Source organism: Anomaloglossus baeobatrachus, chromosome 9 (genome assembly GCF_048569485.1).
Source record: "Anomaloglossus baeobatrachus isolate aAnoBae1 chromosome 9, aAnoBae1.hap1, whole genome shotgun sequence".
NCBI lineage: Eukaryota > Metazoa > Chordata > Amphibia > Anura > Aromobatidae > Anomaloglossus > Anomaloglossus baeobatrachus.
The window spans coordinates 21,079,879-21,092,989 of record NC_134361.1 but is presented as its reverse complement, the minus strand read 5'-3'; the positions used below and the strand labels follow the sequence as shown (position 1 = coordinate 21,092,989).

General features: G+C 42.5%; 1 protein-coding gene across 1 annotated transcript in view; it reads right to left on the bottom strand.

Moving 5' to 3' along the window:
• Positions 1 to 12,960, bottom strand: part of LOC142250908 (major histocompatibility complex class I-related protein 1-like) — a 31,443-nt gene extending 18,483 nt beyond the window's left edge. The window contains exons 1-2 of the mRNA XM_075323232.1: positions 12,872 to 12,960; positions 6,383 to 6,643 (exon numbers count right to left, since the gene is read on the bottom strand). Coding sequence (XP_075179347.1) covers positions 6,383 to 6,643; positions 12,872 to 12,929 — 319 coding nt within the window. The 5' untranslated portion in view covers positions 12,930 to 12,960. The remainder of the gene's footprint in view (positions 1 to 6,382; positions 6,644 to 12,871) is intronic.
• Positions 12,961 to 13,111: the final 151 nt, after the last annotated feature.

Sequence of the window (13,111 nt, the reverse complement as noted above, 5' to 3'; positions counted from 1 at the left end):
AATACGTTGGGATCACGGGATCTAATCTCTCTTTTTATACACCCTAGAATCTTGTTTGCTTTAGCAGCTGCTGCTTGACATTGAGTGCTGCTGCTCAGCTTATTTGTAATGAGAATACCCAAGTCCTTCTCCTGTTCTGTAGTCCCGAGCTTACTTCCATTTAATGTATACGCAGCTATAGGATTACTCCATCCTAGATTCATTACTGTACATTTACCAACATTTAATGCCATTTCCCAAGTATCTGCCCATTCTGACATCTTATCCAGATCTTTTTGTAATATTGTATTGTATCGAGGGCAGTTTTTAATATCCTACATACTTTGGTGTCATCAGCAAAGACTGACACTTTACTAACAATCCCATCCACAAGGTCATTAATAACAAGATTAAAAAGAATCAGTCCTAGCACAGATCCCTGCGGTCCCCACTGCTCCCAGTACAGATCCCTGCGGTCCCCACTGCTCCCAGTACAGATCTCTGTGGTCCACACTGCTACCAGTACAGAACACTGCAGTCCTCATTACTGACTATATCCCGATTTAGAATGTACCACTTACGATGATTCTAACATTATATATATATATATATATATATATATATATATATATATAATGTCGTTGTAAGATATATATATATTTACACAATATATATTTATCTTACAACGACATCTCCAAGCTCGGCTGCCAGTAAAGGCCTTAAGGGCAAGCACGCACTTTGCATTTCAGCTGCTTTTTTGGTCAGTTTTGAGAAGCACCTTTTTCATGCCAAAAGGCATGCGTTTTGATTTCCCAGCAAAGTCTATGGAAAATGTTGATTTTTAGACCCCACTTTGCGTTTCTAAACGCTGCGTTTAATTTGCATATTTTGTGGCAAAAACCATGCGTTCAAAGAAGGAACATATCAGTTGTTTTTGCCATTTTGGGTGCGTTTTGCTAACATTGAAGTCAATGAGAAATGGCAAAAAACAAGAATCCAGCAAATTCCTGCGTTTTACCTGCTTTTCCAGTGCAGACATGCGTTTTGCACTTCAAAAACTCATGCTTTTTGAACATCAAATTAATGATTTCATATGTCCCTTTACACACACACATAATCCGACAATGAAACTACTGAAAAATCTTAATTTTTTAATATTTTTCTAATAATTGCTATATTACCGCTATAATTTTATTAAATATTTCTGTTTTCTTATTTTTTTTTTAAATTATGTATGTATTCCTTTTTTTCCTCTTTTTCCAATAAATTTGACTGATTAAACTTTATTTAGCAGTGTCTTGATGTGCAAAACGTATCTGTCAAAACGCAGGTGGAAACGCATGTTAAAAGCGCTGAAAACGCACCTAAAACGCGGGTAATACGCATGCGTTTTCAGCGCTAAATTTCAGAAAAAGGCAACTTTGGTCAAATCAATTAGGGGAAAAGGTGCTTCTTGAACTGCAAGTAGGAGAACGCAAAGTGCGTGCCTAGCCTAAAGATGGAGAATAATGACCTGGTCCTGACCTGAACTCTACTGAGAAATTGTGACCCTTCTCACACAAGAGATTTACAGAGCAAGAAAACAGTGGCCTCTTTGAGCAGAGTCTGGGGCTTGTGGACAGATGAGACCAAGATGGAGCTTTTTGGTAAAGCTAATCATTCTACTGTTTACCGAAAATGTAATGATGCCTACAAGAAAAGAACATAGGACCTACAGTCACATATGGTGGAGGTCAGAGATGTTTATGTTTATGTTATGTTTATGTTTATGATTGTTTTGCTGGCACTGGCGGCCATGACTGTGTGCAAGGAATCATGAAATCTGAAGATTACTATAGGATTTAGGGTGGCAATGTAGTGTCCAGTGTCAGAAAGCTGGGGGTGCATCCTAGATCATGGGTCTTCCAGCAGGACAATGACTGCAAACACTTGAAGCCCCCAGAAATGGATGGAAACAAAGCGCTGGAGAGTTCTGAAGAGGCAGCAACGAGTCCGGATCTAAATCCGATTCACACCTGTGGAGAGATCTGAAAATTGGTGTTGGGAGAAGAGAAGAGAAGAAATCTTCAGATATGAGAGACCTGGAGGAGTTTATAAAGAAGAGTCTGAAATTCCAGAAGAGAGGAGGAAGAAGCTTGTGGACGGTTATAGAGAGCGATCGATGGAAGTTATTTATTCCAAAGGAAGGGCAACCAAATATTAAGTTGAGGGGTACAACAATTTTGTCTGGCCCATTTTCAGAGTTTTGTGTGAAATTTTGTCCAATTTGCCTTTTATTCTCTATTTTTTTTGGTTGTTCCAATATAAACAAAGGAAATAAAAATGTATAATAAAATGTGTGACTGCAATAAATGATTTTTGGGAGAAAATACTTCATTTTCTGGAACAATTTCAAGTGTGTATGTATATATATATATATATATATATATATATATATATATATATATATATATATATTTATTTAAACATTAAGCAGTGGACCAGCTGAGCTCAGAGCTCCGGTTTAGTAATACCTGGTCTTGCTTGGTTGCACGGAACAGGACTGGGAACACGTCCAGCAATAGGAGTAATCTTGTGGGAAGTTCCAGCAGGTAAGAAGACTTCAGGTGATAATGCTAAAATCCAATTTTATTGAGCAAGTCTAAAAAATTCCAGAGCTCAATTGGTAAAGTGCAGGATACATGCTGATTATAGAGATCCTATGTCAGTTAGTTCTAACGACAAGAATTGGTTAAAAACAGTGGGTTTCTATGGCTGTGGAGCGAATGTGTGCAAATGTTGCAAACATGTCAATAAATCTAAAACATTTACCTCCATGCACAATAAGAAACAATTTGATATCCTCACATATATAAATTGCAATACTGCAAATGTCATTTATTTGATTAAGGGTGGCTTTACATGCTGCGATATCCAGCCCGATATCGCTAGCATGAGACCTGCCCCCATCGTTTGTGCGCGACAAGCATATCGCTGCCCGTCGCGCACAAAATCACGCACCCCAGTCACACATACTTACCTGCCCTTCGACGTCGCTGTGACCGGCGTACCACCTCCTTTCTAAGGGGGCGGTCTGTTCGGCGTCACAGCGACGTCACTAAGCGGCCGCCCAATGAAAGCGGAGGGGCGGAGATGAGCGGGACGTAACATCCCGCCCACCTCCTTCCTTCCGCATTGTGGCCGGAGGCAGGTAAGGAGATGATCCTCGTTCCTGCGGCGTCACATGTAGCGATGTGCACTGCCGCAGGGACGAGGATCAACTTCGCCCCTGCGACTGCAGCGATAACTGGGAGCAGACCCCCATGTCAACGAGGAGCGATTTTGGACGTTTTTGCAACGATCCAAAATCGCTCCTTGGATTCACACGCTACGACATCGCTACAGCGGTCGGATGTGCGTCACAAAATCCGTGACCCCAACGAGATCGCTGTAGCGAAATCGTAGCGTGTAAAGCCCGCTTAACTGTGAAATCTGCAGTAAACAGTATGTGGGATGGACAATGAATAAATATAAAAAAAGGATACGTAAACATCTCTCTGACGCTGTCAATTTACCGATAGCAGGAGCTTTTGTCGTATCCCGATATTTCCATCAGGTGCATGGGGGAGATGTAAAAGGTTTTTCCTTTCTAGGTATAGAACAGGTTGAAAGACCTGAGAGAGGAGGTAACTTTCATAAAAAAATACTAGCGAGAGAAAGCAAATGGATGTTTTTGCTAGAGACTAGGCTTCCAAATGGTTTTAACAACAGGATGGACCTCTCAATACACTATAATTAATGTACAATACGCTGCCGGCTTTCTGGTTTCGCCTTTTCTTTTTTCTCTATAACTGCTTGATTCCTTCATACATTTCTTGGACTACTTATTTCAACAGTCTGTTCTACAATACCATTGTCTATATGCATGTTACATGTTTTTCTAACTGTTTTCGATTGTTTTTATGTATACATTGATGGCAGACAATTGATATAATTGTGATTTATGATACAGGCATTGTTCACATTCATGCTTGTTTTCTCGAGCTGGTCTTGGAAGACGAGGAGTTAAATGCTCTGGTCATTAATTTCCCTGTTATTACCCACAACCCTTGGCTCAGGGGTGGATTTTCTTATTTAAGAGCATTCACACACTTCAACTCCAGTTTGAGACCGTGAAGAAGGCGGCTTCCTTATACTGCCGAAACACGTAGTCTGATCAGCATGTATCCTGCACTTTACCAGTTGAGCTCTGGAATTTCTTAAACTTGCTCAAAAAAATTGGATTTTAGCACTATCACCTGAAGTCTTCTTACCTGCTGGAACTACCCACAAGATTACACATATATATACCGTATTTTTCGCTTTATAAGACGCACCTGATTATAAGACGCACCCCCAAATTTGGTGAAGGAATAGAGAATTTTTTAATAAATGGGGTCCGTCTTATAATGCCAGTGTCCGTCTGACAAATCATATAGGGTATATGTCCCTCATAGCCCCCCCATCCTAAAATTAGCCCTCTGAATCTGGATATGACCCAGTGATGCCATATGTCCGCTATGCCTGGCACACATCCTCTATGGCTGGCACACAGCCCACTGTGACTGGCACACGGCCCCATGTGGCGGCACACGGCCCCATGTGGCTGCACACGGCCCACTATTGCTGGCACATGGCCCCATGTGGCTGCACATGGCCCACTATTGCTGGCACATGGCCCCATGTGGCGGCACACGGCCCCATGTGGCGGCACACGGCCCCATGTGGCTGCACACGGCCCACTATTGCTGGCACATGGCCCCATGTGGCTGCACATGGCCCACTATTGCTGGCACATGGCCCCATGTGGCGGCACACGGCCCCATGTGGCGGCACACGGCCCCATGTGGCTGCACATGGCCCACTATTGCTGGCACATGGCCTCATGTGGCTGCACACAGCCCACTATTGCTGGCACATGGCCTCATGTGGCTGCACACAGCCCACTATTGCTGGCACATGGCCCCATGTGGCTGCGCACATCCCACTATTGCTGGCACATGGCCCCATGTGGCGGCACACGGCCCCATGTGGCGGCACATGGCCCACTATTGCTGGCACATGGCCCCATGTGGCGGCACACAGCCCACTATTGCTGGCACACAGCTCCCTGTGTTATATATCGCCCCATGCTGCTGCTTTTAGTAAAATAAACTTTCCTTACCTTCTCCAGCATTGTCCTGTCTGTGTCCCCCTCCTCAGCGTTGAGCTCCGGCCTCCTGCATTTCCTGGTTCTCGGCCGGTCATGTGATCGGCACGGCAGAGTGAAATCTCTTGTGCCTTATCACAGCAGCAGGAGGGAGGCCTGGCAGACATGCTGGAGGAGGTGAGTAAAAAGTTTATTATTTTACTGTTTGCAGCAGCATGGGGGCCATAGCTAACACGGGGGAGGGGGCATGTGCAATCAAAGAAGGGCGCAGGCAGATATAATATACACTGCTGCCCCAGCCCATCCCTGCGGTGCACTTTCAGCACCATGGTGGTGGACAGCGGCTGTGCATATTATATGAGCGGTAGCGGGAGATCAAACGCTGCTGCTCCCAGCTTTCACAAGTCCCCCAGCAGAGCTCCACAGCTGCCCGCACCTCCCCTGGACTCTGTAGTGTGTGTATATATATATATATACACCCCCCCCGTATATTCGGATTATAAGACGCACCCCCTACTTTCCCCCAAAATTTGGGGGAACAAAAGTGCGTCTTATAAAGCGAAAAATACGGTATATATATATATATATATATATATATATATATACATATATATATATATATATATATATAATGTATATGTGCACCATCACTGTATTACACAAACAGAAACTTTACAGACATATTATGTGACTCTAAAGCGGGCTTTACACTCTGCAATCTCGCTAGCGAGATCACAAGCGATCGTACCCATCCCCATCGGTTGTGCGACACGGGCAAATCGCTGCCCATCGAGCACAACCTCGCTTAACCCCGTCACACGGACTTACCTGTCCTGTCACACGGCAGCCGTCCAATAGAAGCGGAGGGGTGGAGATGAGCGGGACGTAAACACCTCCTTCCTTCCGCATTGCGGGCGGCCGCAGGTAAGGAGACGTTCCTCGCTCCTGCAGTGTCACACATAGCGATGTGCGCTGCCGCAGGAACGAGGAACAACATCGCTAATTAGAAGAGAACGAATTTTTGTTTTAGGACGACCTCTCTGCGGCAAATGATTTTGGCCGCTTTTGCGATCGTTTTAGGTCGCACATAAGTGTCACACGCTGCGCTATCGTTAATGACGCCGGATGTGCGTCACAAACAACGTGACCCCGACGATAAATATTAACGATATCCTAGCGTGTAAAGCCCGCTTAAGAAGCTGCAACTTTTATGAAGTTTGCTCCCGAACCCCTCACCTTCTGTCTGGTTGAAGCGGTTCATCGCTGTCCTCACATCATGTCTGAAAAGCGCCTCTGTACTTTTTGCGATCTCCGTCTCTCTGCTCCAGTATTCTTCCTCCTTCTTCTTCATCCATGGTGCCATGGGAATATTCCTCCCAATATCACTATTGTACAAATCAATCTGCTGATCATCCACATATCCAACGATGGAGAACTCGGGCAGCCCGTATCCTGGACCTGAGACCCCCGTGTAATAATAGCGCAGAGAGTGACTGTCTATGAAAGATATACAAAGTGTTAGTGACAACACATCGCTATCACATATTGTATTATTTACAATACAGATATTTAGGTCAAATTCACATCATCTTTTTTCTCTGCTTTATTTGGAAACTTATAATAAAAATAATTCTGTAAGATCACACTCCTGCTTAAAGCCCCACTCCAGTGTTTGTTTTATTTTTCAGTGCTGGAGTGGTGTTTTAAATGTAATCCCGCTGCCCCTGTCATACAATCACCTTCCGGTAGCTGCATCGTTTTTCAATGCCCCTTTGGTCCGGCAGCGTCATCTTGTGTCTGTAACGTCTCACTGGCCAGAAGTCAGAAGTTACATCACAAGCTCCCAATGATTCTCTATGAGACAAAACAATCACTGATCTCGGGGAGACCAGCCAGAGAAAACACTGCTGGCATCCAGCGAGGGCGCTCAAGACATAGGCTTCAAGGACTTTTTTGATTTGCAATGATTCTCTATGAGAATCAGAACAAGGCCAGAACCAGACAAGGAGGAGGCCAGAATGAAGTCAGAACCAGGAAAGAACAAGACCAGAATGAAATCAGAACGAGGCCAAAACGAGGTTAGAACCAGGCCAGATCAAGGCCAGGATGAGGCCAGAACTAAGTCAAAACAAGGTCAGAACAAGGCTAGAATGAGGCCAAATCAAGGTCAGGACAAGGCCAGCATGAGGCCAAACCAGGTCAGGACGAGGCCAGAATGAGCCAGAACGAAGTTAGGACGAGGTCAGGACAAGGCCAGAACAAGGCCAAAATGAGGTCAAGACGAGGTCAGGACAAAGCCAGAACAAGGCCAAAACGAGGTCAGGACGATGTCAGGATGAGGCCAGAACGAGGCCAAAACGAAGTCAGAACGATGCGAAAACGAGGTCAGAACAAAACCAGGAGATGGCCAGAACGAGGCCAGAACAAGCTCAGGACAAGGCCAAAATGAGGTCAGGACAAGGCCAGAATGAGGTCAGAACAAGGCCAGAATGAGACCACGAGGAGGCCAGGATAAGGCTAGTGGCTCCATGAGAAGCATTTCAAGGTCCTGGAGTGGCTTAGCCAGTATCCAGAAGCGAACCCAATAGAAAATCTTTGTTGGAGCTGAAACTCAATGTTGCCCAGTGACAGCCCGAAACCTGAAAGATCTGGATAAGATCTGTATGGAAGAGTGATCTGAAAGATCTGGAGAAGATCTGTATGGAAGAGTGACCTGAAAGATCTGGAGAAGATCTGCATGGAAGAGTGACCTGAAAGATCTGGAGAAGATCTGTATGGAAGAGTGACCTGAAAGATCTGGAGAAGATCTGTATGGAAGAGTGAACTGAAAGATCTGCAGAAGATGTGTATAGAGGAGTGACCTGAAAGATCAGGAAAAAATTTGTATGGAGGAGTGACCTGAAAGATCCAGAGAAGATCTGTACGGAAGAGTGACCTGAAAGATCTGCAGAAGATCTGTATGGAGGAGTGACCTGAAAGATCTGGAGAAGATCTGTATGGAAGAGTGACCTGAAAGATCTGCAGAAGATGTGTATGGAGGAGTGACGTGAAAGATCTGGAGAAGATCTGTATGGAGGAGTGACCTGAAAGATCTGCAGAAGATGTGTACGGAAGAGTGACCTGAAAGATCTGCAGAAGATCTGTATGGAGGAGTGACCTGAAAGATCTGCAGAAGATGTGTATGGAGGAGTGACCTGATATATCTGGAGAAGATCTGTATGGAGGAGTGACCTGAAAGATCTGGAGAAGATCTGTATGGAGGAGTGACCTGAAAGATCTGCAGAAGATGTGTATGGAGGAGTGACCTGAAAGATCTGCAGAAGATCTGTATGGAGGAGTGACCTGAAAGATCTGCAGAAGATGTGTATGGAGGAGTGACCTGAAAGATCTGCAGAAGATGTGTATGGAGGAGTGACCTGAAAGATCTGGAGAAGATCTGTATATGGAGGAGTCGTCAAAATCTCTGCTGCAGTGTGTGCAAACCTCGTCAAGAACTACAGGAAGCATCTGACCTCTAACTGCAAACAAAGGTTTCTACCAAATAATAAATTGTTTTTCTATTGTATACTTATTTCATGCAAATTAATTATTTAAAAATCATACAATGGAATTTTCTGTATTTTTTTTATTCTCTCAGTTGAAGTTACCTATGATAATAATTACAGACCTCTCCATTCTTTGTAGGTGGAAAAACGTGCAAAATCGGCAGAGGATCAAATACTTATTTTTCCCACTGGATTTATCTCAAAATTATACCAGTAAAAACGTCAGCTCAGGGCGCAAAAAATAAGCCGTCACTGAGCCCCAGAAACTGAACATTGAAAGCAATATGGCTCTTGGTAAATGTCAAAAAAACATTTGCACAAATTTCAATATTTTTTTTTCACCCCTTAAAACCCCCCCAAAATTTTACATATTTGTTATCTGCATAATCGTACAGATCTGGAGAATCATATTATATTATCATCAGGTTAGTTTTACTTTATAGTGAAGATGGTACAAACAAAACCCCAAAAACAAATTGTGAAATTGCACTTTTTTTTTTGCCATTTCAACGCACTTGATTTTTTTCCCCGCTCTCCAGTGCATCACCTGATAAAATGAATGGTGTCATTGAAAAGTACAAAACTTGTCCCGCAAAAAGTAAGAACTCACACAGTTATATCTACAGAAAAATAAAAAAATTATATCTTCTGGAAGCAGAGAAGGAAAAAAAGAAAGACTAAAAAAAAACAACACAAAAAAACAAAACAAAACAGAAAAAGGGGTTAAAAAATGCTTAAAACCCCTGAATATATGAACAGCAAACTGCATGAGCTTTCACATGTCACGCATTACCACATATATTATGCTGCTAACTCACAGTGCATTTTTATTGCAATTTTTTTGTTTTTTTTTTAGTGCAGTTTTGTCACAGAACTGCATGCAAATCCTTAGGCTATGTGCGCACGTTGCGTCGGAGTACCTGCAGTTTATTCTGCACGTTTTATTTCCCTTGGTTTTTGACCAAATGGCTTTTGACCATTTTTTAGCACTAAAAACGCATGCGTTTTTACCGCGTTTTTAGCGCTTTTTACCTGCGTTTTCACCTGCGTTTCTGCAGATGCGTTTTGTAGATCAAGACACTGAGAAATAAAGTTGAAATAGTCAAAACGAATGAAAAAAGAGAAAAAAAGTATAAAATTAACTTTTAATAAAACTATATGGGAAATTATCAATTTTAATGAAAAAATAGTGGCTATGCACATTTTATCAGATAAATAGGTGAAGTTTATAATTTTTTAACATTTAAATTTTCGGTTATTGTGTGTGTGTAAAGGAACATTAGAACCCATTAATTTTTGTCCAGAAAAGCATGCGTTTTTGGAGCCAAAAACGCAGTGGAAAAGCAGGTAAAAAGCATGAAAAACGCAGGAATTGTGATTTTGGTTGCGTTTTTGCCATTTCTCATTGACTCCAATGTTAAGGAAACGCTGCAGAAATGGCAAAAACAACTGACATGCTGCTTCTTTTTCAGCATGGTTTTTGACCACAAATATGCAAATTAAACGCTGCTGAAAAAAAAGCAAAGTGCAGACAGGATTTCTGCTTTTCTCATAGACTTTGCTGGAAAACAAAAACGCATGCGTTTTAGCGCAAAAACGCTGCTGCTGAAAACGCTGTAGAAACGCGGGAAAAAACGCAACGTGCGAACATAGCCTTAAATAATCTGCATCGTCAATTGTTTCAGCATTTTTGCCTGCATTTCTCAATATAGAATAAAAAATGCATGCAAAAAAATAATCAAAAAACGAGATGAAAATGTATCAAATGTGCTGTATTTTTCTTGCCAAGAGATCTAGAAGTGATACAGAAATTTCTGCAACCAAATACTCAGCGTGCGCACATTTGTCTGTATTCACATGTGACTTTTTTTTCAGCATTTATCAAGAGTTTTGATATCTGTAATCTTGTGTAACTCCAACACTAACGATGTGAAACTGTAATAACACGTGTGAATATATCGTTGGCTCATGGAGGATAAACTAGAGCCACCGCCCGGCTCTTATCAGGACGCTGCAGGTTTTTATCACTTTGGAAGTAAACAACAATGTTTTCATCCACTGACAGCAAGCAGAGATCTGAAAACATTGTGAAAGTGATGCAGAATTGTGTCACACAATGTTCAATGTTTATTCCAAAAAGCTGAAAATATTCTGTGAGCTGTAATGATTACTGGCACCATAAGGCTGTGTGCGCACGTTGTGTTTTTTTCATGTGTTCTGCGTCCCCAGCAAAGTCTATGAGAATTTAGGAAATTCCATGCGAATGTTGTGTTTTAGAACGCAGCGTTTTGGCTGCCAAATATTTGACAATATCGCTGCGTTCTAAAAAGCAACATGTCACTTCTTTTGTGTGTTTTGGATGCTTTTCCAGCTCTGTCTATGGCTGGTTTCAGACATCCGTGTTTTAGGTACGTGTGACATCCGTTTTTAACACGGATGTCACACGTACCCATGTTACCCTATTGTGTACTCACACGGCCGTGTTTTCACACGGACCGTGTGGCCCCGCTATTTCACACGGAGAAGTGTCCGTTTTTTCTCCGGCAGCACGGGTGTCACACGGACCGCACACTGAAGTGATCCGTGTGACATCAGTGTGACACGGAGCGGAGAAAACACGGGTTTTTAAATAAAAACATGTTCTATATTTACCTGTATCCAGCGATGCTGCCTCCCGCTCCTGACCCCCGCTCATTATATTCATTGATTATTCACTGCAGTGAGCAGCTGGGAGCAGGGGCAGCGCGGTGACAGCGCTGGAGACCGCATCGCCGAGGACAGCATCGCTGGGGACATCGCTAGTGACCGGTGAGTATCCTGCCAGCAGTGTGTGTGCAGGGACGTCCAGGAGGTCATCGGATTTCCCAATGAACTCTGATGACCTCCTGATGACACCCCCGCAACAACTGTGCTACAGCGAGTGTCACGATGGTGACTTCCAGGGGTTCATGAGAGTTCATTGGGAACCCTGATGACCCCCTGGATGTCACTGCACCAACTGCTGTATACTCACCTGTCCCCGGCGATGCTGTCCCCGCGATGCCCCGGCTTCCAGATCCTCGGGCAGTGAATAATCAATGAAAATAATGAGCGAGGGTCAGGAGCGGGAGGCAGCATCACTGGATACAGGTAAATATAGAACATATTTTGATTGCAGAGACACGTGTTTTACCCGGTATGTGTCACACGTATACAAACACGGATGTCACACGTGTGACATACGTATGACCATAAACATGCGTCTGACTGGTACCTAATTAAACACGGACGTCTGAAACAGACCTATGGCAGAGCAAGCATCCAGAACGCAAATATTCAGCTGCATTTTGAAACGCACATGCAGTGACAAAACGCTGCAGAATATTTGTCACGGCAGAACGCAACGTGCGCACATAGCCTTATACAGGCTTCTGTTTTATCACTCTTTATTCCAAATTTATTGGGAGATAGAGTGAAAAAAAATTAAATATGATAAATAATAAAAGAAACTTATTTTTTTAATATATATATATATATATATATACCATATATAAAATATGTATAATATATATATATATATATATATTTATACATATAATATATATATATATATATATATAAATATACAAGATAAGGTTTTTTTTTATTATTTATCATATTTAACAGAACTAAAAAAATAAAACAGCAGAAAAACAATATATACATATACACATAAATATATTGTTTTTATGTTTCTCTTCAATTGTGTGTGTATATATATATATATATATATATATATATATATATACCGTATATGTTATAAATATATTGTTCTTATGTTTTTTTTAATCCCACAATTGATAAAAGATGATTTCAAAGGCAGGAGAAAAGCAGGTTTAAATACTGCGCCAAAACCACAGGAGTCCGGAAAATATAAGTAAATCCCTTTTATTTTCACAAGTCTACGCGTTTCAGGGACAGCTCCGTCTCCTTCATCAGGACAATATACAGGGAATAACGTTTAAAAAACGTATAAATCGGCCACGATCTAACCCGGCTCCATATAACTCTGTCCAAGCTTTGCCATACATGCACAGCGGATGTCAGTAAGGGGTTAAGAAAATAACCTTATGCCGTACACCATGCTATAGAATTACAACATCTGTGATGGCGAAATAAATCCTCACTACAATCCTAACATTACACGCTCCTGTATACTCACCGGAATTCACTGTAGGGGACAGACACAGAACAATCAGGCTACAGAGACGGCCGGCCATCGTCCTTATTCAGATAAACCGGAGGCTGAGGAGGAAACATGAAACATGAGTCACTAAAAAACAGAAACCAACGAGCGAAGTCCAATAAGAAAAGCGAATCCCCGGTGCTCAGCAGTCACCAGGCAGACACCACAGCCGAGGTTAGAGAAGAGGAAGACAATTCTGACTCACAATCACACAGT